This window comes from Gobius niger (genome assembly GCF_951799975.1).
Source record: "Gobius niger genome assembly, chromosome: 19".
NCBI lineage: Eukaryota > Metazoa > Chordata > Actinopteri > Gobiiformes > Gobiidae > Gobius > Gobius niger.
Window position 1 is genome coordinate 10,988,978 of NC_136870.1, and position 24,944 is coordinate 11,013,921.

Here is a 24,944-nt window from a genome sequence, read left to right on the forward strand (position 1 = left end):
CTGAGGTTAAAGCTGCAAATAACAAAAATATCCCAATGAAAATACCCGCATAAGTGTTCCACCTTACTACATATATTTTTTTTCTAAGTATTTATTTATTTGTGTGTTTCAGATATTCTGCAGATTATACAGATGCCTTCCACAGTCCTCCGACTGGTCGCTCCACGTCCCCTTTACCGACCTCCTCATCACAGCATCGTCAGATTCTGACCCCAAACCTGTCGGCCAGCCCCTCTGTCTCTCCCTCGCCTCAAGTGCAGCGAAACTGGACCCGATCGCCTTCACCACAGATCCCCACGTCCCCTGTGCACTCCCACCCCCCTCATTCTCCAACATACTGTCCTTATCCCACGTCACCAAAGCACCGCTCCAAAATGCGGCGGCAGACTTTTGATTTCCAGTGCAGCCCCACTAAAGAGATGCGGTCTTCAGTATCTCGCCGACGCGCCCCTAGTCCCCTTATCTATAACACAGAACAGCAAAGTCCAAATCCACCTAGGCCATCTTCACTCCCCATACTTCCCACCACACCTGTTTACAGTGGCCCCTTTGACTTCCCTGGCCCGCTCACTCCCCCCTCCCCTGGCCTGCCTCTTGGAGACCCGTACCAGTCCTCAACACCCCCGCTGTTCTCCCCATCAGGGATGCACAGTCCGAACCCGCTGCTAGTTTCCCGCTCCTTATCTCCCACACACTTTCTGTCAGGGGCATCTTCTCCTCTGCATCTGCCCCCCAGCCCGTCATGCCTCAACTTCCCCCACCTCACCCCACCACCACCAGCCAAGCCCTTTGCTGTGAAGCCCCTGCCCTACTGGACCAAGTACGACGTGGCAGACTGGCTGACGTACCTGAACCTGGGCGAGCACAGGGAGCGTTTTATAGACAATGAGATTGACGGGTCGCATCTACCATCGCTGACAAAAGACGACTTCTTGGACCTGGGGGTGACGAGAGTGGGCCACCGCATGAACATCGAGCGGGCGCTGAAGAAACTGACAGACAGGTGAGGGAGGATGGACTGACTTTGGGGCGAACGTCTATAAACGTCACAAAGGAAGCACGGATGGTGAAGGAAAGTCATCTTCCTTCATTTACAGACTAGCTGGACCATCCCCTTTCTTTGTGTACCATAGCCATTATTATTCTTCGTCAGCCATTGTTCCTATCCTATCTTCTTTATCAATCATACATGCTTTTGATTTGACTCCTTCCCATTCTTATGCATTGATTTAACCTCTCTCCCCAGGGTACCCAGTTCTCCCATGCATGTCACATCTTCTCCCCAAGACACTGACTGAGGGGGACCTTTAAGACGAATCAAAGGGAATTATTCTTATTATTGAAAGAGGTTAACAGGGATCTACCAGAGAAGAAAGCCGGACTTCAACAGGAGCGTGGACAAAGGGCTGCTGCTAATATGCCATACCCCAACGATGCAGTCACATATTTTTGAGATTTGAAAGTGATGTGTCACATGGAAGATATACTTGGGACACCATTTTGTGCTATCGAGACAAACTTATACATGCACTTCTCTATCCACATTCACGGACAGATGGACTGTCATACCATCTGCTGCAAGAAAACTCTTGCCATAGTTCAAGAAAAACTCATATAGTTGCTGCTTGAGAAAACACTTTGACTGATTTTTGGCCACAAACTGTAGTGAAACAAAGATAATTTCACACCCAAACATCTGTTTTGTAGCTTTAAGCCCATCTGAGATTCAAACAGCTGTGAGCAAAGGACTCAGAGTCAGACCACGACGACTTTGTAAAGTATAGACAAGTGACCAACAATCACAGCATTATTTATTCTATTATATTTGCGATATTCCCCCAATGATATTCACGTCTGTCTTTTGCGAGCCTTCATTATATCTTTGTTCAAATGGATCCCACAATGTTAGCACCGCTTGTTTGTACTGTGCTGATACGGGGGGCTACAGTCACAGAAGTCAACGTGACGGATCGATCCTGTTTTCTACATAAGATCAAGAGAAAGCTAAAGTGGAAGGTGGCGGACTCATTTGCGCATCGTTTCAAGTGCGAGTCTGGCCAATAGACACAGGCTGAGAAACCTCTGATGCCATAACACGGAGCGCTGTGTCTCTCGCAGCAGGTGCAGTGATCATAAAAGGGCTTTCCTCTGTCTGACCCACTTCCTCACTCTATTAGCCTCTGTGTCCGACGCCGTCTGTGTCTGCCTCGGGTGGCCGAACGCTTTACCTTTGTTTTTTTGTTTTTTTGTTATGATCTTGCTCGACATAAGCGATGGTCCAAATGTGAAGATTAATTTCACTACGAGATGATCCTAATACCTCACGCTTTTAGCCGGATGAAATACAACCTTTTTCTATATCCAATTCAAGAATTTACTGTCACTCTTTAAGAAATCGCAGACATTAGTCATTCGTCATTACGACTGTGAGGCCAGACCACATCCTTTATAGATTTATATGTGCTCACGCTGATAATAACATAATATTATAGTATATTATAATTACTATATTAAGTATGTAAACCTTTTTAAGAATCTTTGTCTTCCAACACGTGCAGACAAATTCTCTTAAGACTTAACTTTTCTGTTTTCTTTTCCTTTTCTTTCCAATGCTTTCTCTACTGCTCGCACTGTGGTAACCCTGATGTATCCCATAATGCATTGTTTTAAGCGTGTGACTGTGTTGTTTTTTTTGAATGGACACTACCCTGGCACAATAGGACCGAGCAGTAGCGTAGAAAGCGTTAACACTTACACAATGATCTAGGTCTAGTGAAAATGCATAACGAGTGCATCTACAAACAATATGACCCTTAAGTACTGTATGCAGAGATTAAAGTATATATAAATATTACAAAGTTTTGTTTTAAAGAAATACAGTATATATAAAATGATGAATATTATGATAGAGGTATAACTAAGGTGTTGAAATAAAAGATAAAATTGTGTCTTTGTTTCTCTTGTGCCTCATTCATATGATCAGAGGTGAGTCAGGAATCATATACATGTACTCAAGAGTAATGAAGAAGTAGTGATTACCCAGGTGAGAGTAATAATGTATTTGGGGAAATGCGTATTTTAGCACAAAAGTCTTAACTCTATTAAGTATTGGTATTGAGCAATTAAAGGTGCAGTATGCAACTTTTTATGCAGGGAAAAAATGTTGAGATTTTTGCGTATTTGACCTTGTAGTGACCCAGAGGCTGTATGAGTGGTCAGCATGGTGCCTTTACTTTCCATCACAGTGGTCTCTACAACACTCTAGGATCATTTGTTTTGTAGGTTTTCTGGTGAGTCAGCAGTGAAAACCTTCCAAACAATTGATCCTGGAGCGTCCTCGAGACCACTGTGATGGAAAGTAAAGGCGCCATGCTGACCACTCATACAGCCTCTGGGTCACTAAGGTCAAGTACGCACAAATATCAACTTTTTTTTCCACATAAAAAGTAGCATAATGCGCCTTTAAAGGGACTATACAGAGTTTAAAAATGTTAAAAATAAGTATTTTCCTCCCCATACATGTTCCAACAATGTCCTAATTTGTAGAATGAGCCCAGACCTGTTCAACACAACTGCCTTAATATAGAAGGTGCAGTTACACGTATGACCTGAGGTGGCAGTAGTGAGTACAAAATGGCAAACTTGCATCTAGCCCCTTTAACAAAACTGAAAATGTAAAAATTCGCCCCCCCCCAAAAAATCCCAAAAAGAACAGACCAGATACATAAATACAAGCATTTTTTAGAGAGATTTTTCCATAATTGAAAAATAACTCATAAATGTACAAAAAACATGTTTTCCTCTCCTAAGACATGACTGTAACTTTACCAGGAGTGGGTGGGTACGTCTCCCGCTCGTCTCCATGGAGATATGACTAAAGTGAGTAGAATTTGAGATTTAAATAGTTATAAATCCGTTAATTACCCACTGCAGTAATAGCATTTTCTGTGTCAAGCTGGTCATTAGGAGCATGTTTTAGTCCAAAATGTTACATAGTGTGCCTTTAACACTTTATCAAGACAGGTGCTACATAGCAAGTGCAAACTGGAAAGTAGCATATAGATATTTGTGGGCATGTTGTACTTAATTTACTATTTGAAATTACCTGTATTACAGTTTTAGGGCCCCAAATCTGATATGTAAAAAACAGATTGCTGCATGGGTAAAAAATGGGAAAATTACTGCTGCTGATCCACATTTGCTCATGTTTTGCACATGAGCCAACGCTTGGTAAATGACCCCCAAAGTTTTTCTAACTGATAGACCTCCCGTCAAGTTTTCTCAAGTTTAGAGAAATAACTCAAGTAGAAGTATAAAGTCATTAAAGTAGCCTAAGAAGTAAAATTACATAATGCAGTTATTCAAGTAGTCCAGGTACTTAAGTAAATGGCTTGTACTAGGAGCCTCTGCACATAATAATGTCATTAAAAAGGCTTGTCTTGAGCCATTTGGCAGCCGCTTCTCAGTCCTGAGGTGGTTGAACGATACACTGTTTTGTTTCTTTTCCCCCATCAGGCTTTGCACACTAATGGGACCAAACAGAGAAGATGAGATGCCTTAATTCAGAGCAAGCTGTGGCTCCTTCACTCATGCAGTAAACTAAAGAGGTGCCCGCGAGGCTCGAAAACCACTTGGACTGAGATGAATGCAGAATGTTTGCAATGATGGTGGCCTGTTTAAGCTTCATTATAGACGACTGTAAATATCAGGGCTTTGTGGGGTTCATGCTCAGGTTTTACGCTGTTGTACGGTCTGCTTGCAATTAACAGCATTACACATGTCAGGGGTTGTTTTTCTGAGTGAAGCCACCTCTGCCATTGGGCCGTGAGAGCATTGAAACACAGCCAGGGACCTGCTCACAGAAAACACAGCTCTGTCTCTGCAACAACTTTGTATGTTTTTGCAAACTTTTAACAGCGAGCTGCTTTTGACATTGTAAAAATACAACCCAGAGAAATAAAACAGTGTGCAAGGTAATGCAGAGACTAAGGAAAATAGCACTGCTTGAATACTGCATTTTCTCCATTCAAAACTGTGTGACGCTAGGAACACTTTCTACCCTCTGTTCAGACACGCAAACAAACTTTCAAGGTAAGTTAGACGCTCTTTAAAGGCACGTTTTGGTTTCGTCGACCTTCTTCTCTGTGCCAAGTTCATTTAGGTGGTACAGAGAGTTAATTTGTAGCACAATGACAAATTAATTGGAACAACCAGGGATGCGTTGTTTCCAAAGAAGAAATAGGTACTAACCATGTTTCCTGGTGAAGAGCAATTACCATATAACAATCATTACACTTTATCCATTTCCATCTTATTCCTGTGCTGTAAAGTCAAATGCTAAACAGTATTGACCAGATAAAGGGCTTACTCTGATTTGGCCTGTACATTGTATTAAATTGTTGTAAATGATGTGCAGATTTTTGGTGCAGTCTGTTAACAATTCGTTCCTGTTTTGAACACAGTACTCACAGCCTTGATCCGACAGGAGAAGGCCAATGCGAAACACGTGTTGTTGCCAGAGGTGCATCATCTGTCTCTGGATGAAGGTAGTGTACCCCTGGCTTTTGTCCCAAAGAAAACACCACCCCATCAAAGAGGTAAGCAAGCACACACACACACACACACACACACACACACACACACATACACACACACACACACGCTGTACAGTCATCCCAGTCCAGTCATTCTAGGCCTGACCAGAGCGGAGAGGTCACACAAAAGGGAGCACAGGGGACGAAATGTTGCACATGGCTTCACTGGACTGCCCCTCCGCTCTAACACACTGTCACTAATAAGCTCACATGACTTTGCGCCGCACTGGCATGATTTTGTGAGCGCTGCCAGGTCAAAATGGAGTGCCCCTGTCTCATTAGCACCATATTGAGACGGGCCGAGGGAGGGACAGGCAGAGAGGGGCAGGAGGGGGACGCTTCCAGCTGTTTTAATACTAGCAGAGAGCGGACAGTCAATGTGGGCGCTGGTTAAACAACTTATGATGGAGGTTGAATAGGAATAGCTGAAGATTTAAGACACTTGAGGGACTGTGGGGGTACAAACGGTAAGTTCCTCCCTCTGTTTTTTTGTAATTTTTTTTACTATTTGCCCTGAAGCAAATTAACAGTAAAAGGATCACTGGACTTGTATTATATTTCCACACCCACTTTTGAACCAACAAAGTGTGAGTGTAACTTTAAGTGCCAGGGGGGAAAAATTGGGTCAGTGAGAGAGAGAAGAGTGTGTTAGAGGAGGAGAGAGGCGCGCGGGGATGGGACAGGGGGAGATGGACTCACAAATGGAGCAGGAGATCCTGAGAGCGGCCCTACAGTAACAAGTGAGCACTTGTGTAATCAGAGGTGATTCAGGGAGACATGTAAGTGTTGCTTTGTGCCCGGTGTGACTGCTCTGCTGACACTTTTTGTGCTTTGATCTCCCTGTTTGGCTTGTGCATCGCACACTTTGACATGACAGAAGCCTGAACTGCTCTTTCAATGTTATCACAAGAAAACAGAAGTCTGTTTAACAATGAGGCACTAGAAAAGAGCATTGGCGACGTTGGCTGAGAGCAGGAGCCTCTGTGCCATGTTCAGTCCGGTGATGAGGTGTGGTTAGTCACTTTCATATTAGTCAGCCGTGTGTCAACACTCCCAAACAGGCCTGAGTGTAGCTGTATTCTCTGCTTGTTTGCTTGTCCTTTCCTTTTGTTCAGCCCTTCACTATCTACAACATAAAAAACACACAACATTACACTGTTATATAGATTTCCAACAGAGTGAACACATTGCTTATAATATAGCTGGTATTAGTCAGAGCCTTGGTGAAAGATGACCTTTCCGCGCTGTTTATTTTGGGAAGGCAACAGGAAGAATGCCGGAGCAGCTGTTCTATTCCTGCTGTCAGATCCCTCCCTGTGAATTCCAGTCTGCCACTGGAGCACTCCCCTTACTCATGCTCTCAGGCACGCAGGCTCAGATGGAGCCACGGCGTGTAAATAACACAAGTTGTTATGGTAATACGCTTACCCAAACACATGCTGCGAAGAGTCAGCTGCCAGTGACTTCCTCTGAGATACCGGTCAGACGTCCCACTAACAGCACATTTCACAGTGAAGACGTTCAACCTGTGGCATGATAATCACTGCTACCTGTGTAAGCTGTTTCCTCTTAATGCTGCATGCATCTCAACCAGTCAAACTACTTTGCTGAGTGACACCAGCTCGCTGTCCCTCTCCACCGCAGACATCTTTCAACAATGGCCAGCCTCCCCAAGGAGCCTCCTGAGGACCCCAAGAAGCTGAGCTTCTGGATGGTGAGGCATGGACTATAGATTTAATGTAAAACAATACAGATCTTTACAACTTTCTCCCTTCTCAGCCAGGAAATTATGTTCGGACAGTGCACAGAACTGACCAGTCCTTCCAGGCTTGTAATGACCTCACGGCTTGCTTCCTTGAAAGAGCAAAAGTGGAGAAACTGTATGCCCAGCAGCTGAGCCAGTGGAGCACCAAGTGGAAGACAATAGTGGACTCGAGTAAGTGATTCATTGAGCTGTACTGTGTTTACATCGACATAACACTGCGCTTAGAAAAGAACAAAACTGTAGTGATGCAACTGGCAACACTCATTCTCCTCTAGGGCAGAGTTAAGTTCAGTGCTACAAGGTCTTATAATTAGAAGTTATGATTATTTGATTTTTTTTTTCTTCACCTATAGCTGTTGCAAACATGGGTCTTTGGTGGGGTACATCCTTAAAAATGGTCCTAGACAAAGAGGCTTGTACAGACAGAAGCAACTTAGCCATCATCTAAGACATGTATGTGTTGAGTTCACGAGGACAAACCCAAACTCAGAGATCTTCTGTAAAATGATGATAATTATCTGCTATTTTAAAAAAGAGCCCTGCTTGTATATATTGAAGAGTACACTGTAAACCTTAATTATAAGTACCAAAGTGTGAAGAGTCCCCGGCCCTGTCATTAATAGAGTTGCTGCATGTTACAGAACATTTGCCTTTCATCAAGTCCACATGAACTGTTGATTATTATTAAATGAGTGCATCTGCGCGTGTTTGGACAAATGGAGGTCATTACGTCTTTATTGGTTCCATGACTCAACGCCCCCTCTCTCTGCCTTAGTTCATTGCCTGTTTCTTTGCACTGTGTCCCCAGGGCCGCTGTACGGCTCGCTCATGAAGGCGTGGCAGTGTTTCTTCACCTCCACCGAGCGCCTGTCTGCCCTACACTCGTCCATCTCACAGTCCCTCGTGACTGAGGAGGGAGATCGGATCAAGGCCTGGCAGAAAGAGACCTTTCCCAAGAAGATCTTCTGCGGCTTCAAGGAGACCCACGAGAACAAGAGCAGCTTTTCACGGGCACAGCAGCCCTGGACCAAAAAGCTTGTCAAGGTGCAACATATTTGTAAATATAAGCTCATCGATCGGGCTGTAGTGTGGCTATTCCAATGGTTCTCAAATGTTTCACACCAAGTACAAGTACCGCCACATAACATTTTTGACCTTCCAAATAGATCAAAAGCAAATCAGGTGTGTATCATATCAGGCCTAAGTGGAAATAATTGGATTAAGTAGTGTGGAAATAAATGCATTGCTAATCTGAATTAAAATGAACAAAGCCTGAAATTGCAGATAACCCTGAGTGCCAACTGATGAAGCCCAGGTACCATCTAAGGTTGAGAACCACTGATGTGTAGAAACTAGACTCACTGGAACTAATTCTGCCTCCGTTTATTTGATTTAACTTTGTTTCCAGAGGTGCATCTCGTGCAGTGGAGTAGGCCCCCAGGCTCCTATCACACTGAATAATGCTCTCAGCTCTAATCCAATCCAATCCACTTAAAAAGTAGCATTTCCAGAGTGCGGCACATGAAAACAAGGTACTAGTCATCAAAGTAAAACCAGAATGCACATGCAAGAGAGGTGACTTACTTACTCCGTAATTTAAATCTCCGTCTTGGCACCACACGGTATTTTGTTTTCATCTGCAAACAAAGTTGCAATCAAGGACATGCAGACTAAACAGCTACGCTTATAAAAGCAGTGAGTCAAAGTTACTGCCATGTTCCAGTCGGCAGTGCAGTGCAAAGCGAAACATGCCAAGCCGATTAAAAAACCAAACGCCCCACGCAAAGCTCTAAAAACACAGCCTTCCTCTGGCTTTAAACCTGCTTATCAATGCGGAATCGACTTCTCTTTCATGTATGACCCACGCATGTTGGCTTAATAGAAGGCATACAGTCATGTGTGTGAATGTGCCTGCGCAGCTGGAGAAGGCCCGAGAGGCGTACCACAAGGCCTGTCAGAGGGAACAAGCTGCCATCGACAAAGAGAAGCAGGCGAACGACAACCCCGAGCTGAGTCCGGAGAAGAAACAGAAGTTCACCGACGCCAAGGCCAAGCTGACGGAGGAGAAGGAGAAGGTGAGGACAGACCTGCTGCGCACCGGGGCCCGCTCCTCAAAGGCACTCACTCAGGCGCACAGGAGAGAGGGCCCGGATGATGAAATGCCGAGGCCCCGCGGTAACATGTGTTTCATTAGCCTGATGCATGTGGTGGTATTTATTTATCCCGCTCTAAACATGACCCCCAGCCTCTCGATTCTGTACCAGACTTTCCCTTGTACGGGGCCGTGTTATTGTTACACCATTCCCTGTTTATGGAGTCCGCCATGGGAACAGTGCACTCACTGATTTATATTCATGGGTTTCAAGCGATGTAGAATGGGGGCCGTTGCCATGGAAATGAAGCAACACACAAAACATCGCCGTCCCATCTTTTGAATGATTAAAAGCCCTCAAAATGGCGTCCATAACGGGAAAATCACGTGACTGAAACCCATCAATAGACATTATAATGATTTAATGGGGGGTAATGCTTTTCACAACAAGATCAGAATATTTACCGAAGTTGATGCACTGACCCAAACTCAAGTATAAGTGATAAAGTACTTGGTCAAAATACTGCTTGAGTACTGAGCAACTGAGCATAAAAGTCCTGATTTAAAAAAAAAATATGTTAAAATAAGATGAGGTACAAAACTACGAGTCTGCTTTTAACACATAGAATAAGAGTACAGTCAAAATAACCTGACTCAAGTAGAAGCACAGCATGATAAAAAATACTCAGAAGAACAATTACCTCAAAAAACTACTCAAGTACAGTGGAGTAAATGTACTGCTCACCTCTGACCAAGCCCCTCTTGTGATACATGCAGATAAGGGAGCGTTATGAAAAAGGGCTGGAGGATGTCACAACCTACACGCCGCGCTACATGGAGGAGATGGAGGCCATCTTTGAGCAGTCCCAGGAGGAAGAGAGGAAGAGGATCAGCTTCTTAAAACAAGCTTTTCTCTCCATCCACAGACATCTGGACATCACCAATAACGAGAGGTAACGGGCGCGCCCTTGAGTCACGCATAGGTTATGGATTAGCAAGTGATTCTTTGTTGTTATTACACTAGAAATTGGGCTTCACTGGCCAGTACACCCCTCCTAAGCATGTACTAATGGACAAAGCTGAGTCAGGAGACACGCAAATCCTTAGCCAATTCCAATTTAAATCAATGCACATTTTGGGAGAGATTTGTTGCTGAGGAAGGAAAAAGTCACATGTTTGTAATTGAATCCATGTCTGTCCTTGTTTCAGCGTGAAGGCCGTCTACAGTGAGCTGCATGACACTCTCATGGCCATCAGTGACCAGGAAGACCTCAAATGGTGGAAGAACAGCCACGGCCCAGGCATGCCCACAGACTGGCCAAAGATCCAGGTAACACACAAAGAGTAAAAGAAAATCAATACTTACATAAAATAAATATATACAGAGGGAGGAAAAGTGAGTGCATAGACCATTTGGAATTTCTTACAATTCTGCCTAAATTGGTCATAAAATGTGGTCTGGTCTTTATTAAAATCACAAGAATGAGTAAACTGTGTCTCAAACTAACACCACCCAAACATTTACATTTTATTATATTTTTGTATTGGCCATAAACATTCACAGGACAAGGAGGAATAAGTGAGTGCAGCCCCTGGCTAAGGATCCTCCCAAGAGATAATTAGACATTTATGCTGACGTTTAGAGTCAAGTGTGAGCCAACCTGAAGTCCAATCACTGAGTGTGGCTTAAAGCTGCCCTTGCCACATAAAAACATACACTGTCAAAGTCCTGACCTAAACCCGATTAAGATGCTGTGGTTTGACCTAAAGGAATGGTATAAGATTCATCCTGATTGTTGTGCACGTAATCTGAAACTACAGGAAACGTCAGGATGAAGTTATCGCTGCCAAAGGAGGGTCAACCAGATACTGAATGCAAGGGTGTACTCACTTATGCCACGCTGTCCTGTGAATTTTTACATGTTATGGTCAATAAAAATATGATAAAATGTAAATGTTTGGGTGGCATTGGTTTAAGCAGACACTGTTTACTCATTCTTGTGATTTTAATAAAGACCAATTTAGGCAGAAATGTAAGTAATTTCCTCCCACTGTGCACTGTATAACCAGTTACAGAAATGGTAAAACAATAATAATGTTGGATTTTTGTTCAAAACAGGAATGGGTCCCACCAGTTAAAAAGCTGAAGCGGAAAAAGAGGGAGAAAGGAAAAGACTCGCGGCCGTGAGTATCTTAATCATAAAGTGCCATGGAGAACATTACTATTCACTGTTATTTGACGTGTTTTACTGTGCATGTGTCAGGGTGATGATTGGAGGAGTGAAGGTGAGAGCGCTGTATGACTACACAGGGGAGGAGGGCGATGAGCTTTCTTTCAAAGCAGGTACGGCACTTGTGTTTATCATGCACGCAGCAAAACTTTAATGTTATGTAATTACACACAGCCCACCACCTGGATTTAACTAAGCAAATAGGTACGAGCCTCCTACGCCTAATTACAGCGTGTTCAGCAAGATTATGCGCTCAAAGAATGAGGTCACCTGACTGCCTGAATATACTGAATGACCAGGCTTTTCCTTCAATGAGTAGTTTTCTTCCTTGATGGCACAGGCATATTCTAAGGTAACAATGCCAGGATTCATCGGGCTCAGATTGTTGTCGAAATCGAAACAATGCCAAAGCTTTTTCTATTTATTTTTATTTATTTTTTTGGGGGGGGGGGCTTGGAAGTACAGATGTATCTTAAAATCTCAATTTTCACCACCAGATGCTGCCCAAACTACACATACACATTGTTTTGTCATTATGTAGATTACCAAATGATCCATTATTCTGTTGTTATCCCAGGGGAGGTGTTTCTGAAGGTGGAGGAGGAGGACGACCAGGGCTGGTGTCGAGGCGTGCTCAGTGGAGGGAAAGAGGGCTTCTATCCCGCCAATTACGTTGAAGCTGCGGAGTGACATATCTGTGTCAAAAAAAACAAAAAAAACAATCCTTTTTCACTACATTTGAAGAATGAAGTCTACCACTTTGTCCCAGAGACTGTACTGTCCCCACCATAAGCCTTAATATTTGTATCTATGGGCACTTCTGCAATATTTCTAATTTTAATTAATTTATCAAGAATGTCTAGACTGTATGTGTAAATGTACTGTGTGTAATGTGTGCAAAAAATAAACAAGAAATTGTATTTATTTACCTTTTAGAAAGCAAAAATGCAGAGATTGCGACTTTTACTAAGGGCAGGTTCACAGTGAGTGTGCAGTCCAAGAGGTATTGTTTACTTATGGCGTCAAGTGGAGAGGTACTGTAATGGGACAGATGGGATTTTGAAAATAAAAAAAAAGTTTGTCACTGTTTTGATTCATTGAGTCATTTTTTTTGTGATATGCTGGAGTGTGTTTTAGAAAGAAATATCCATATACAGTGCAAGATAAAGACGCCTGAAATGCTTAGAAATACTGAAAATAATGATCTTTTCACAAGGAATTCTAGTTTTGTTGCATCAGTTTGCAGGCTATTCCTTGCAACAGGATTCACTATAGACAGCATATTTGTACTCCTTACTGCACAATATAGACACTGTATAAATGTACATTTCCCTGGTCCAAGTGTTGCAACATTGGCATCAGAGCTATTACCAATGCCCTCTCTGCCTGGCTGCTTTTATAGACTTTGATTGCGCGGACTATTTACTATAAGCCATAAATGGTTTAACCCTACAGTACTTTGTATGATTGACACCCATGTTCAGCAAATGTTTAACCACAGGGGTATTGAGAGATAAATCTGTGACTAACCAGGAAAGCAGGTGTTGCTACCTCGAAAGACTTTCAAGTAAGAAACCTGTTAGACAACATGCTAGAGTCACAACTGTCGAGCCAACGCAGCAGAAGTTTCAGAGCTTTGACTCTACAGTATCTACAGTGACTACTCTTCATGTAAGTACGACTTATATTTGTGAATGTTTTATGTAAGTAGTGGGATATTGGCTGCACTGATTGCTGCTGCTTTCCCAAAGGCAGATGTGATTGCTCTCGTAGTGGTAATTATGTTGATTACAGTAATACAATGGACTGACTGTGTGTACGTTCATTACGTGGCAAGAAGAACCATCAATGGAATTTGCCTGTGGATTTGTTTATGTGCCACCGACACCAAATACCTCTAAAAGATCAGGTAAGATACATTATAATTATTCAAAATGGTAATGGAGAGTTACATATGTTGGTGTAGCTTTGATTCAGAGCTTGTATCTCGATTTGGCAAATGGTTTACCTTGTGGCCATAGCAACAGCTTGTGAAACTGTGACCAGACTTTCACATACAGTGTATTGCTATGTACTCAGGACTCAAGAGCAAAGCATTAAAACATGTATGTCGAAAGACCACAACTCCTAAGGTTATTCAGTACATCACCGCACCTCTCTTCTTTGTCCTAATAAAAGCAGGTTTTGCTAAAGGACATAGTATGGTACTCATTAACATGTAAAAATTGAATTTCCACTATTCCACTGCATCCCATTACATTCATGCCAAATCAAATCAGTGTAAAAGCTAAACATTTGTCACTTTAAACAACAACCCGGTCCCAGGTCTGAAAACTGAAAAGAATGGCCCATTGTGTATTTATGTGTTAGCAGATGTCTCTGTAAACGTCTGTGTATTGATGGATTACTCATGTAACTATATTTACATGAACACTCTACCTGCGGACAGTGCTGTCATTCATCTGTTTGTGTCCAGCTCTGCTCCCTCCTCCACATAAATATGTTCGTCCGAGCACCCCTCCTCCACCTCCACCCACCGCCGCCCGGCAGGTGACCCCTGCCCTCAGGGTCATTGAGCAGCTTAAACCGAATGAAGACAAAAAGGTGACAAAGACCACAGCTCTGTATGAAAACCCCTCTGTGCGCAACAGAGCTTTTTCTGGCAGTGCACCCTCTCAGCCGACCTCAGCTAAGAAGACAGGTAAAGATAAGATAAGACTTTATTAATCTCACACAGTGGAGAAATTCTCTTGACCCTCGCCCTAAATAGTTGTTGCACCATCATGACATAAAGAATAGATATGTTATATGAGTCCTGTAGTCATAAAGTTTTAATGAGTTGACCCTAAATATAGTGAAAACAGTAAATAGACACAACAAATCTGACATATTTCTTTCAAAAAGCAAAGTTGTTCTAATTACAGAATTGGTGTCTCATGTCTCTTGAATTATGGAGTGAATGTACAATTGTCTCAAGTAAAGCGCTTTGTGACCATGTCTGTGAAAGGCGCTATATAAATAAAGATCTTCTTCTTCTTCTTCTTCTTCTTCTTGAACAGCTCTTTTGCCCCCGTGCACGCGCCTCTCTCCTCCAGCTGCGAAGCTTCGCTCAGCTTCATACTCTGAACCCTGGACCCCCAACACCCCGTATGACGTGCCCCAAAGTGAGCCTGATTTAACCGGTCAGCCCTGGGACCCCAAGTACTCCTATGACACCCCCGAGAGCTCTGACAGCAGAGGGTTGTATGAGACAAAACCCCCCGGCAGAATGAATACTCAACCAGAGCCATCGAGTAGGCGTTTATCTCCCCCATATTGAGCAAAGCACCTTTTTCTCATCTAAATATCATATCGTTGTTTTTACCATAGCTCCAGCACTCCCCCCACGACCGGACAACATACAGCTAATGCCTGTCTATGTGATGGTGCTTCCTTCACAGCCCCCGACTGCAACAAAACCCACCCAGCAGCGTCTTCTAAATACTACAAAAAGTATGTTTATCTTCAATGCAATGCCATACAGCCTATGTGTCTGACAAACTGTTATTTCGGCAGGTTTTGTGGACACCGGGCCTCTTCAAGGAAACCCCAATGTGGTCCTTGTCAGTTTGGGAAAGCTGCTCTCTGAAGACAGAGGTTAGTTACATTTGTCCGTGATTATATGTCATAATACAATTTCATCAGAGAAATCCCACGGTTGAATACCAGAGTTAATCATTAATGTGTGTTTCAGTGCAGCTCATACAGGGAGAGCCTGTTTCTTGCTCCAAGTGCGGCTCTGTGCTGGAATCCATTTACGCCAATGTGGTAAATGCCCTATTCTCCTGGCTTCTATGGAGATAATGAATAATAAACATTTGAAATTAAACTGTTTATAAATTATATGTGTTATGAAGTTACACTGTGTGCTTTAACTGATACTACCGTGATTCAGAGAACATACTGACTTAAAAATAGAGTAAACCAGTTTCACAACATTGTTTTTTATTTTTATAACGTGACTCAAAGCAAACTTGCCCATGTCATTTTTAGGCTTTTGGGCAAAGAGAATTAAGACTTTGCATCCTCTTCACAGAAAACTGAACAGAATGAAACAATTATCCCAATTTGATGTATTGTAACTGTCATTATCCTTCATGCACATCCCTTAATCATACTGTTGTCATAGGTGGAGGTGTGTTACTTTTGTAAGGACAAGCAGAGCACAGTCCCTATCAGTACCCCGGAGAAAGCTGAGGACGTCCTGTTTTCACTCAGCCCTAACCCTGACCCCCCGCGGCCCTGTGAACCTCTGCTCCTCTTCTGCATCGACACCTCAGGCTCCATGAGCATCACCTCACAGGTAAGAGCGTGTAACCACCAGTCTACTGCACGTGAATCTCTACAGCGGTTAATGTTTCTATTGTTTTAGGTCACAGAGGGAGGAAAAATTGTCCACAGATCTCGACTTGAGGTTAAATGCAAAATCTTTTAAATAATCAGTTGTTCATCCACTGTTATTGTAGTTTCTTTAATTAATGTTTTCAAATGATTTTTACCAGTTTGTCCAAAACGCTGTGTTACACTGTGTGCAAAGGCTGAGTGAACAACAACCAAATGCAAGAGTGGGACTGATCACCTTTAATTACAAAGTAAGTTATCAGAGCCCTCTATTGATCAGCCCATAATTGTAACTAAGTAACGTTGGTTTGTGTCACCAGGTCACACTGCACGGATTTGAGCATTACCAGACACGGTACCTCAGCAGTGACGAGCTGATTGACACAGATCATCTGAAACATGCAGCTGCCTCTTTCCTCAGTCCACCACCAATCTCCAAGAACAAGGACTATCTACAGAGACAAGTCATGGGGTAAGACCACGGGTAAGACTGTTACCTGTTACCGAAGTTACATTTGCTTTTAATTTCAGGTTAAAGGAAAGTGGAACCACAGCTTTGGGTCCAGCTGCTCTAGTCACCATTGAAATGGCATCCAGGCACCCAGCGTCTAAGGTAGGCTGGAGGACACACATAGCTTACTTGTCAAGATTAAATGTTGTTGGTTTTATATAGCTAATAATGGTAATCCCCAATGATTGCTTGCCTGAGGCGCTGTTGGGCATTACTCCATTTAGTGCCGCTTCCTGGATAAATTATGGACAAACGGTTTCATATTTTATTTCACAATTCAATTTTTGTAATGACAAATTTAAGTATAAATGTATCCTTTGAAATTCTCGAGGGTACAAGTCCTTATGCAGTTACAGATTTAACCACATCTTTATTCTTACTCATTAGAGTTGGGTCAGTTGGCCGATGCTGAAAAATAGGAGCCATCTCATTCAGGGTTGAATCGATCATAGCCTTAGTAACAAAGCAAGGTTACGTTTCAAATGTCTTTTAAAAATCATGTCTCACACTCTTTCTCAAAGGTAATCATTTGCACAGATGGAAAGGCCAACACTGAACTGGGAAATCTAGAGGAGGAAGACATTGATGCCCGCACACTTCTCTCCTCCACCATCTTCTACCAGGAGCTGGGGGACTATGCAGTCAGTCAGGGGTTAGTGCAGACTAAACAGATGAACTTTAGTTATTGCAGCTTTAACTGTATGCCTCCCCCTTAGTGTGACTGTGTCAGTGTTGTCTATTGAGGGAACAGACTGCAGGCTGGATGAACTGGGCAGTCTTGCAGATCGAACAGGAGGCAAAGTAAGCCTCCTCAAATGTTACTCCCAAATTTGCTAATTTCACTCTTTTGACATTTACATGCTTTTGCTTTAGGTGGTCATAGCAAGCCCCGACAGGTTGCATGAAGAGTTTGAAGAGATCATTGAGAATAGGACAATATCCACACATTGCACAGTCTCCTTTCTGCTTCCAAAAGCTTTGTAAGATCCCCTCAGACTAATTATTTACTGTTCTTTGAGGTGCCCATATTTTTAATCAACATATTCTTTCTAGACGTGTGAAAGGAGAAAAACAAGCAAATCACAAAGGAACCAGAGAGGTGGGGAACGTTGACCCAGAAAAAGAGATCACCTTCCAGTTCGGAGCCAGTGATCATCAAGCAGACGGTAAAGATAATGACTTAATCAAATGTTTGCTGGGGGAACAAAAACACACTTTTCATTTGTGCGTTGGCTGGTCTTGTTGTTGATTTGATTGTTGCGGAGCTGCCATTAAAAAGTGATAACGGAAAAGCAAGGAAAACAGAAACATTGTTGCCATAAAGTGCAAATAGAAAGCAAAGTTAGAACATTAATCCTCTGGACGAATCCAAACATGTCTCTCTACAAAACCACTCAATCCTATGACTACTGTGTTTTTCCTCGCTGTTTTCTGCCAATTGCAACCAGCAGTCGGTTCATGCCTGTGCGTTTCTGTGAATGTCTCTTGTACATGGAGTAAAGAATAGATATTGATATTTCCCTCTGTTCTTTCAGCACCACTGGCTTCTGGCAGGACTGTCTTTTTACAGCTTCAAATCAGATACACACAAAGGAACGGTCAGAAGATGCTCCGAGTGATAACTGCAGCTAAAGATGTCACTAGCGACAGGTAATGCTATACTCACAACATTTTATTACCATTATCGCTATAAGGAGCTTGCCGTCATATGGTTTTTAGGTAGTCATCTGTCCCTGGGTTGTATTTTTGAAATAGTTCACCATGTTTAACCAATGTGGAGCCAACAGCAAGTCAAACTCCTCACTACTGGGGGGCTATAAAGACCCAGTTTGCAACCAGAAGCACACTTGAGCTGAGGAAGCTTCTTGAATAAGAGGCAAAGCGACCTCAATTCAAAAACAATCCAGTACGGATGACTACATGAAAATCTTTTCTTTCTTACTTGTTTAAACAGTGTAGTTTTTTTCTTCTTCAGAGATTCATTCAAGCATAAGCGGCCTGCATTTATATGTATGATACATTTTGTAACATCCTAATAGTGGCATCCATGTTCCGTAGCTTCTGCATCAGAAATAGTGTCTGTGCATAACTGGTGCACTGTAATTCTTTGATTAATCTGACATTTATTCAGGCAAAACTAAGTACTCTGCCTGTGCACTTCTCTTAGTGAAGGTCACACAATACATAGCTGTGGAAATGTTACTGATATAAAAATGCTAATAAAGTGTGACTGGTTCACAGCCAGTCAGTGCTGTCCTCTCTGTCTTTGGCCATTATTCAGCTCAACTCGTCTCAAGCCACTGCTGCTCTGGCCGTGCGAGGACGCTTCGTGGACGCCATGAAGGAGGGAGAGCAACAGAGGAGACTCATGGAGAGAGCAATGTATGTGGATCTTTTAAAAAAAGATAATGCCTATGCCATGCAAAGGGTTAACTACTGGCCAACAAACTGGACGGCCAAAGCCTTGACTTGAGTGCATACAGATGTGGTGTCTCACTGCTCAACAGGATTGCCTTTTGCAGTGTTTACAGTATGTATAGGAAGAAAAAACAAATCAACTGGACTGACACAATTATTTATCAATTTAGTTCATAGGGTATAGCAACATTTATTATACTTAGGCCTGCATACATGTAAAATATATAGGTCACTGGGATAGTCTGAAGTACTGAAAACCAAGGAAAGGACATTGTGTATTATCCTAAATTTAAATCATACAGTGCTTTATAAATGATATTGGCTCACTGCCTTGTGAACTCATGATTTCCTCCTTTCTAGAGCTCATAGTGGCAGCATAGAAGACCATAATATGTATCAGGAATGGGTTAAAACCATGGAGTCGATCAACAACAGCTTTCACAACTTCACAAGGGTAAGTGCTCCCTGTGTTGTACTTACAAGAGCTGACTTTTCTTCTTACTGAATAAAAGACATCTTGTACATGTGCTTTGTTTTGCAGAAGAAGTCTGTCACTTCAGATTCACAGGTAAAAAAAAAAAAAAAAAGCATCTTTACCAATAACACTTTATATGTCATGAATTGCATGAAAACGTGCCCTTTTCTGTGTGTAGTCTCTGACTGACGCCGGCGCCGCGCTGCTCTACACTATGAAGCACAGCAACAGGAAGTCCATCCATATTCACTGAGGAACTTTCTTGCCTTTCACCTCCTTGGACCGCGCTCGAGCCCGTAGGACAAGCATTACATCATACCTTTTCCCTGCTGCTGGACTGCAGAAGAGTGGCAGAGATATGGAAACATAAGACAGTATGATAGATAACTGTGTTGAGAATATTGCCAAGTATTTATTTTCATGACACACAGCTGGTAAAACAAATGAGGTATATATGTGTGTCCACTTTTAACAGAGGCCGAAATATTTACTCAAGTAAGAGTAACGTTACATTACAAGAAAAGTAACTCAACAGTACAGATACTTCATTTTTCAAGTAGAAATATAAAGTACTGTATGAAAAAATGATTTGCAAAAGTACAGTTACTTAAAAAGTTACTTAAGTATGTGTACTTGAGTAAACGTAGCTGAGTACTACTCGCCTCTGACCTTTTGTCACTTTTTTCTGTTAACATTGTCAACCATTTCAAGAAGTGACACAACTTTTATTTTTTTTCATAAAATGCATAATAAACTGTAGGATTTCCTTGTGGTGGTCAAGAGGTTTGATATTCTTCTCTTGTGCAAATTGTTTTATGGAAGGTTTTCTGAACATCATTACCTCCTTTACTCATCCTGTCATGTCTGACTGTAGAGTGGCTTATTGGCCCTTGTAGTAAAATTGGTGAAACATTTACCAAATTGCAATATATATTTAATATACAGTGAGAACCAGATGTTTACATACACATTTGCATTTTTTTTCTCAATATCAGACATCAAATTTTTTTATGGGTCAATTAGAATTTTTCTTATTATTTCTATTTGCCAAATGCCAGAAGAGAGATTTTTTATTACTTTTTACAAAAACAAAAGTTTACATACATTTCATTCATGTTTGGTAGAATTGCCTTCTAACTGTATATTTTGGGTCAAATGTTTTGGATTTCCTTTCACAAGCTTCTCACAATAACTGGCAGGAGTTTTGGTCCGTTCCTCCAACAGAACTGGTGTAACTGAGCCACCTTGCGCGCACGCGTCTTTTCAACTGGACTGAGATCAGGACTTTGTGATGACCACTTAAAAACATTGACTTTGTTATCCTCAAGCCATTTTGTAACCAGTTTGGTAGTTTGCTTCGAGAATTGTCCATTTGGAAAACCCATCTGTGCCCAAGCTTTGTTTATTTATATGTTTAGTTTTTTAGTAAGGGCTTCTTCCTGGCAGAGTTCCCTCTCTCGCTCCTGTCAGTACAGGACTTGTTTCACTGTCGATAATGACAAACCCTGACCAGCTTCAGCATCTTCACCAGGTCTTTTGCATTTGTTCTTGGGTTGATATTCACATTTCAGACACAGCATGTTCATCTCTGGGACACAGAACCCGCCTTCTTTCTGATCTGTATGATGACTGGTCATGTCCATCATTGTTTTAACCATTGAACCTTCAAGTGTCTTGAAATTGCACCCAAGGATGAACCAGACCAAGGTCATTCCATAATCATCTGGGATTCCCCAAATTTTTTAAAAGTATAGTCATTTTAGTGTATGGAAACTTCTGACTTTGTAGAAAATAATACAAAGTTCTAATTGACCTGAGAAAAATAAGTTAATTATGGTTTCATGTCAGACAGTGAGAAAAAAAAGGAAATATGTCTTTTTATGAAGTGTATGTAAACATATGATTCTCATGTCTCATCTCATAACTTTCAAATGTGATGCAGAGATAAAAGGATACTGGTACTAATTATATTAGCATTAGTTAACTTGTCAAACGCTTTATCTGCTCTGTTATGGCACTGACATTGAGTATTTATTCGATTATAATACATATTGTAGTCATCAGTTAATTTTTTTCCCCCATTTCTCAAAATGCTTCCAAAATACTTGACAAACACAAGTGAGGACACATCATTTAATAATAATTCACTGCCACAGCACAGTACATAAGTTTCATCACGTCTCATTCGTTACATTTTAACAATTATATAAGGGTAAAATAAAACCGTAGAAAAGGAGTAGTGGTGCTGCAATAAGACAGTTACTGGATGTAAAGGAAGACATGTGGTAAGTACAACTTTTACAATAGATTTATAGAGTTCATTATAATGTTTTGCTGATGAACAGATAAAAATGGTACATAAAGGAAAGTCTTTCTCATTATCATCATCAGAAAATTAAGTCCATAGGTAAAATACTAAACTGTGGAAAGCCCTTCTTGCTTGACCAGGTACTCGGGGAGAGTCTGAAGCGCTGTGACTGGGACAGTCAGGGAGATGGCACTGGTCTCCAGGGTGCTGGGCGGAGCCTCTCTGGAGGTGGGAGCAGAGGAGAAGGTGACAACTTTCAAGTCGGTGGTTGTGTTTGCAACTGGGTGAGTCCGTAAATGCTTGCGAAGGTACGCGGCGAATAGAAAGGTTTTGCCACAGTGGGAACAGCTATGGGGCTTGCTGTTGGAGTGAATCTTTTGGTGTTTGCGCAGACCTGATTTGTTGTGAAATGCTTTACCGCAGCTGTCACACACGTGGGGTCTGGGTTTGGGGTGCTGCTTCTCATGCTTCTGAAGCTCAGCCAGCTCAGTGAATTCTGCCTGACAGGTCTCACAAATGTGCATGTTCTCTTTGGTGACAGATGGAGTGACTGATTCCACAGTTTGAAGGGCCCCTGTATCCTGTTGTACCTCATCCCATGAACCAAAAGGGGCATCACAGTGGGGAGAGGAGAGCTGAGGGAGGCTTGTGTTGGCATGAAACCCTGATGTGGATCCAGTGTCAGGCTCATGTTCTTGTTGTTGCTGGTCTGTCTGCTCAGCCAGGTGCGTTCTCTCATGTTTGCGGAGACTTGATGACACCACAAAAGACTTGAGGCACTCTCCACATTTGAAAGGCCGCTCTCCAGAATGCACGCGGCGGTGCTTGTTGAGGCTGGAGCGCTCAGCAAATGACTTATCACACTCAGTGCAGGAGAAAGGTCTGAGCCCTGTGTGAACAAGCATGTGGCGCCTCAAATCCCATGATGCTACAAAGGCTTTATCACAGCTCAAACATTTGTAAGGACGCTCTCCAGAGTGCACACGCTCATGTACAGCTAAATCAGCTGGTTGTCTAAACCTCTTGGAGCATTTGTCACAAGGATAAGGTTTAAAACCCTGGTGTGCGCGCTGGTGTCGTCGGAAACTGGAAGGGTCTGAGAACATCTTGCCACACTGTGGACAGAGGAAAGGCTTCTCTCCAGAGTGCGTGCGGAGGTGCGACTGGTAGGATGACAGCTGGGTGAACCCTTTGCCACACTGCTCACACTGATAGGGTTTGTTCTGGGAGTGAATGCGCTGGTGACATGCCAACGATGAGGAGCGAGAGAAGGCTTTTCCACAGTCTGAGCACAGATAGGGCTTTTCACCAGTGTGAGAGCGCTCGTGGTTCTTCAGATCTTTCAGTTCTGTGTATGTTTTACCACACTCCTCACAGGCATAAGGACGGTGGCCTTGATGGTTCCTCCGGTGCTTTCTGAAAACAGACGGGTCTGCAAAACTCTTACCACACTCTGCACAAAAATAGGGCTTCTCTCCTGTGTGGGAGCGCATGTGCACCTTCAGTTTGGATAAGGTGGGGTAGCTTTTGGAGCACTGACGACATGAATATGGGCACTCTCCGTTGTGCTGTGTCATATGGATCCTCAGACATATAGCCTGCATAAACGCCTTCCCACATTCAGTGCAGACAAAGGGCTTTTCGCCTGTGTGGGAGCGACTGTGGTTGCGGAGCTCAGTGGGGGTCTTGTAGGCTTTGTGACAGTCAGGACACTGAAAGGGCCTCTGAGCAGAGTGGGTGCGCTCATGTTTGGAGAGCTGAGCCTTGCTGGAAAATGTTTTATCACACTGAGTACAAGAGTGTTGCTGCTGCTGCACTTTAGAGTGTGCAGATAATTTGTGGCTTGATAGGGCAGTGACATTTGTGAAGACCTCCGTACATAAAGAGCATTTGAAGGAAGATTTGGTCTTAGAAGACCGACCTCTGCCTCGCTTTTTAGTTTGCACATCTTTTACTACTGCCCTCTCTGGTGGTCTGATGTCATCTTGAACAGGAGGATTTTTTTGATCTGGTGGAAGTGGGCTGCCAGGCTGTGGAGAATCCATATTCACATCTACAATGGAAACAGTATAAAAACGTATAATACTTAGTAAAACAGTAATCAACATATTATTACAACTGCAAGTTAATCTCATTATATGCAAGCAGCAAGCAAACTAGAATCTTCCTCTAGGTTAATGCAGAAATAAGGCGTTAAGGGACAAAATGGCTGGCATTAGGACCTCAGGGACAATAAGCTAGGCGCTTAAAAGCCACGGGAAGTTGTTGCCGCACAGAGACCACTGAGTGTCACCCTAACAAGTGCACATTACAAGTGACAGAGGCGAAATATCAGCAGCTTGATGCTACGCCTTTGTGTTATAAGACAACGTTAGTTATAAAACCTAGTTTGCTAGCTTTTATTCCCACCCAAAATGGCTGGCTTTAGGACCAGTGTGGCTGCATTATAATCGACAGTGGCGTCAGAAGGGAAGATAGATTATTCAAACATAGTGGATTTAAATGTCTTTCTCACCTGAAATCAGGACATTGGAGCGTCGCATTTAGATGAAGGTGGTTCGTGTTGAGCAGTGGCTGCAGGAAGTGGACGGCTCTAGGACCATGATGATGACGAAAGCTTTCGACAACACAGATGCGCGAAACAGTTTCTCTCCTGAATGTTTGTTGGATGCTATACGTTAGTAAGAATATCAGTTTATGAAATGGAAACTAGTGTCAAATAGTTGGATTAACGTTATATCCTACATTGATAACACACGCACGCGAGGCTTTCACGACGGTGCCTAAACAATTCATATGGTTCCACGTGAACTTTTGAACTGCATTGAACAGTTGTCGGCACTTTTCCTCTTGAGTAAAAAGTACCTGCCAACGTAATTCTCTCACCTATATTTTTTATTCAATATTTAGTAATTTACAGCTTAAGTTGTAATAGTGTTTTATCCCGTTTGGCGATGTGTCAGGAGGGAAGCATTTCGCTGGTGCACATTTCCTGTTTCCCAGCAACCAGGTTGGTGACGATATCAGATGGAAAACTGTTTATTTGGATTTTGTGCGGTGAAAGAAAAGTCAATGAGCTTGTTTACCAGAGCTCAAAACATAATACCGGTGTTTCAGTAGGTGCTTTTGATAATATTACGGTAGATTTTCTCCGCAATAAAGGGACAAGT

At 42.6% G+C, this 24,944-nt stretch overlaps 4 protein-coding genes across 7 annotated transcripts in view; 3 read left to right on the forward strand and 1 right to left on the reverse strand.

Moving 5' to 3' along the window:
* The window catches only part of LOC306978407 (SH3 and multiple ankyrin repeat domains protein 1-like), a 39,810-nt gene extending 36,856 nt beyond the window's left edge, over positions 1 to 2,954 (forward strand). Inside the window, 2 exon segments of the mRNA XM_079576933.1 lie at positions 113 to 1,003; positions 1,247 to 2,954. Of these exon segments, the coding sequence (XP_079433059.1) occupies positions 113 to 1,003; positions 1,247 to 1,298 (943 nt within the window). The 3' untranslated portion in view covers positions 1,299 to 2,954.
* Positions 2,955 to 5,944: 2,990 nt separating this feature from the next.
* Positions 5,945 to 12,752, forward strand: LOC306979095 (protein kinase C and casein kinase substrate in neurons protein 1-like). 4 transcript variants are annotated; one of them, XM_079577908.1, is made up of 10 exons: positions 5,945 to 6,061; positions 7,239 to 7,308; positions 7,374 to 7,530; positions 8,168 to 8,403; positions 9,279 to 9,434; positions 10,229 to 10,404; positions 10,661 to 10,781; positions 11,571 to 11,635; positions 11,716 to 11,795; positions 12,260 to 12,752. In XM_079577908.1, exons 2-10 carry the CDS (start codon positions 7,252 to 7,254, stop codon positions 12,370 to 12,372), a joined length of 1,161 nt encoding a protein of 386 aa, XP_079434034.1. In that variant the 5' UTR covers positions 5,945 to 6,061; positions 7,239 to 7,251; the 3' UTR covers positions 12,373 to 12,752. The 4 variants fall into 4 exon arrangements, with proteins under 4 accessions (XP_079434034.1, XP_079434032.1, XP_079434031.1 ...); XM_079577906.1 differs by lacking the exon at positions 5,945 to 6,061 and adding an exon at positions 6,232 to 6,334; XM_079577905.1 differs by lacking the exon at positions 5,945 to 6,061 and adding an exon at positions 6,246 to 6,373.
* Positions 12,753 to 14,081: 1,329 nt separating this feature from the next.
* Positions 14,082 to 19,896, forward strand: LOC306978311 (circularly permutated Ras protein 1; the record flags this gene model as incomplete). Its single annotated transcript, XM_079576834.1, has 19 exons — positions 14,082 to 14,094; positions 14,159 to 14,383; positions 14,778 to 14,975; positions 15,238 to 15,318; positions 15,416 to 15,489; positions 15,851 to 16,024; positions 16,094 to 16,135; positions 16,224 to 16,313; positions 16,383 to 16,534; positions 16,594 to 16,675; positions 17,095 to 17,225; positions 17,290 to 17,374; positions 17,447 to 17,553; positions 17,627 to 17,739; positions 18,109 to 18,223; positions 18,815 to 18,955; positions 19,352 to 19,445; positions 19,533 to 19,559; positions 19,645 to 19,896. 19 exons carry the CDS (start codon positions 14,082 to 14,084, stop codon positions 19,717 to 19,719), a joined length of 2,019 nt encoding a protein of 672 aa, XP_079432960.1. The 3' UTR covers positions 19,720 to 19,896.
* A 1,744-nt stretch (positions 19,897 to 21,640) lies between these two features.
* On the reverse strand, positions 21,641 to 24,500 carry znf668 (zinc finger protein 668). The gene is made up of 2 exons (XM_079577646.1): positions 24,290 to 24,500; positions 21,641 to 23,827 (listed from the first exon to the last, which is right to left on the reverse strand). The coding sequence occupies exons 1-2, from the start codon at positions 24,315 to 24,317 to the stop codon at positions 21,882 to 21,884; spliced, it is 1,974 nt and encodes a 657-aa protein (XP_079433772.1). The 5' UTR covers positions 24,318 to 24,500; the 3' UTR covers positions 21,641 to 21,881.
* Between the last annotated feature and the right edge of the window lie 444 nt (positions 24,501 to 24,944).

Excerpts from the sequence above, each read along its gene's own strand:
- LOC306979095 (XM_079577908.1), top strand. The coding sequence starts at position 7,252 with ATGGCCAGCCTCCCCAAGGAGCCTCCTGAGGACCCCAAGAAGCTGAGC. Across the intron at positions 7,309-7,373 it reads AGAAGCTGAGCTTCTGGATG|CCAGGAAATTATGTTCGGAC; the intron begins GTGAGGCATGGA and ends CTCCCTTCTCAG. Across the intron at positions 8,404-9,278 it reads GGACCAAAAAGCTTGTCAAG|CTGGAGAAGGCCCGAGAGGC; the intron begins GTGCAACATATT and ends GTGCCTGCGCAG.
- znf668 (XM_079577646.1), bottom strand. The coding sequence starts at position 24,317 with ATGCGACGCTCCAATGTCCTGATTTCAG. Across the intron at positions 23,828-24,289 it reads CTCCAATGTCCTGATTTCAG|ATGTGAATATGGATTCTCCA; the intron begins GTGAGAAAGACA and ends TTTCCATTGTAG.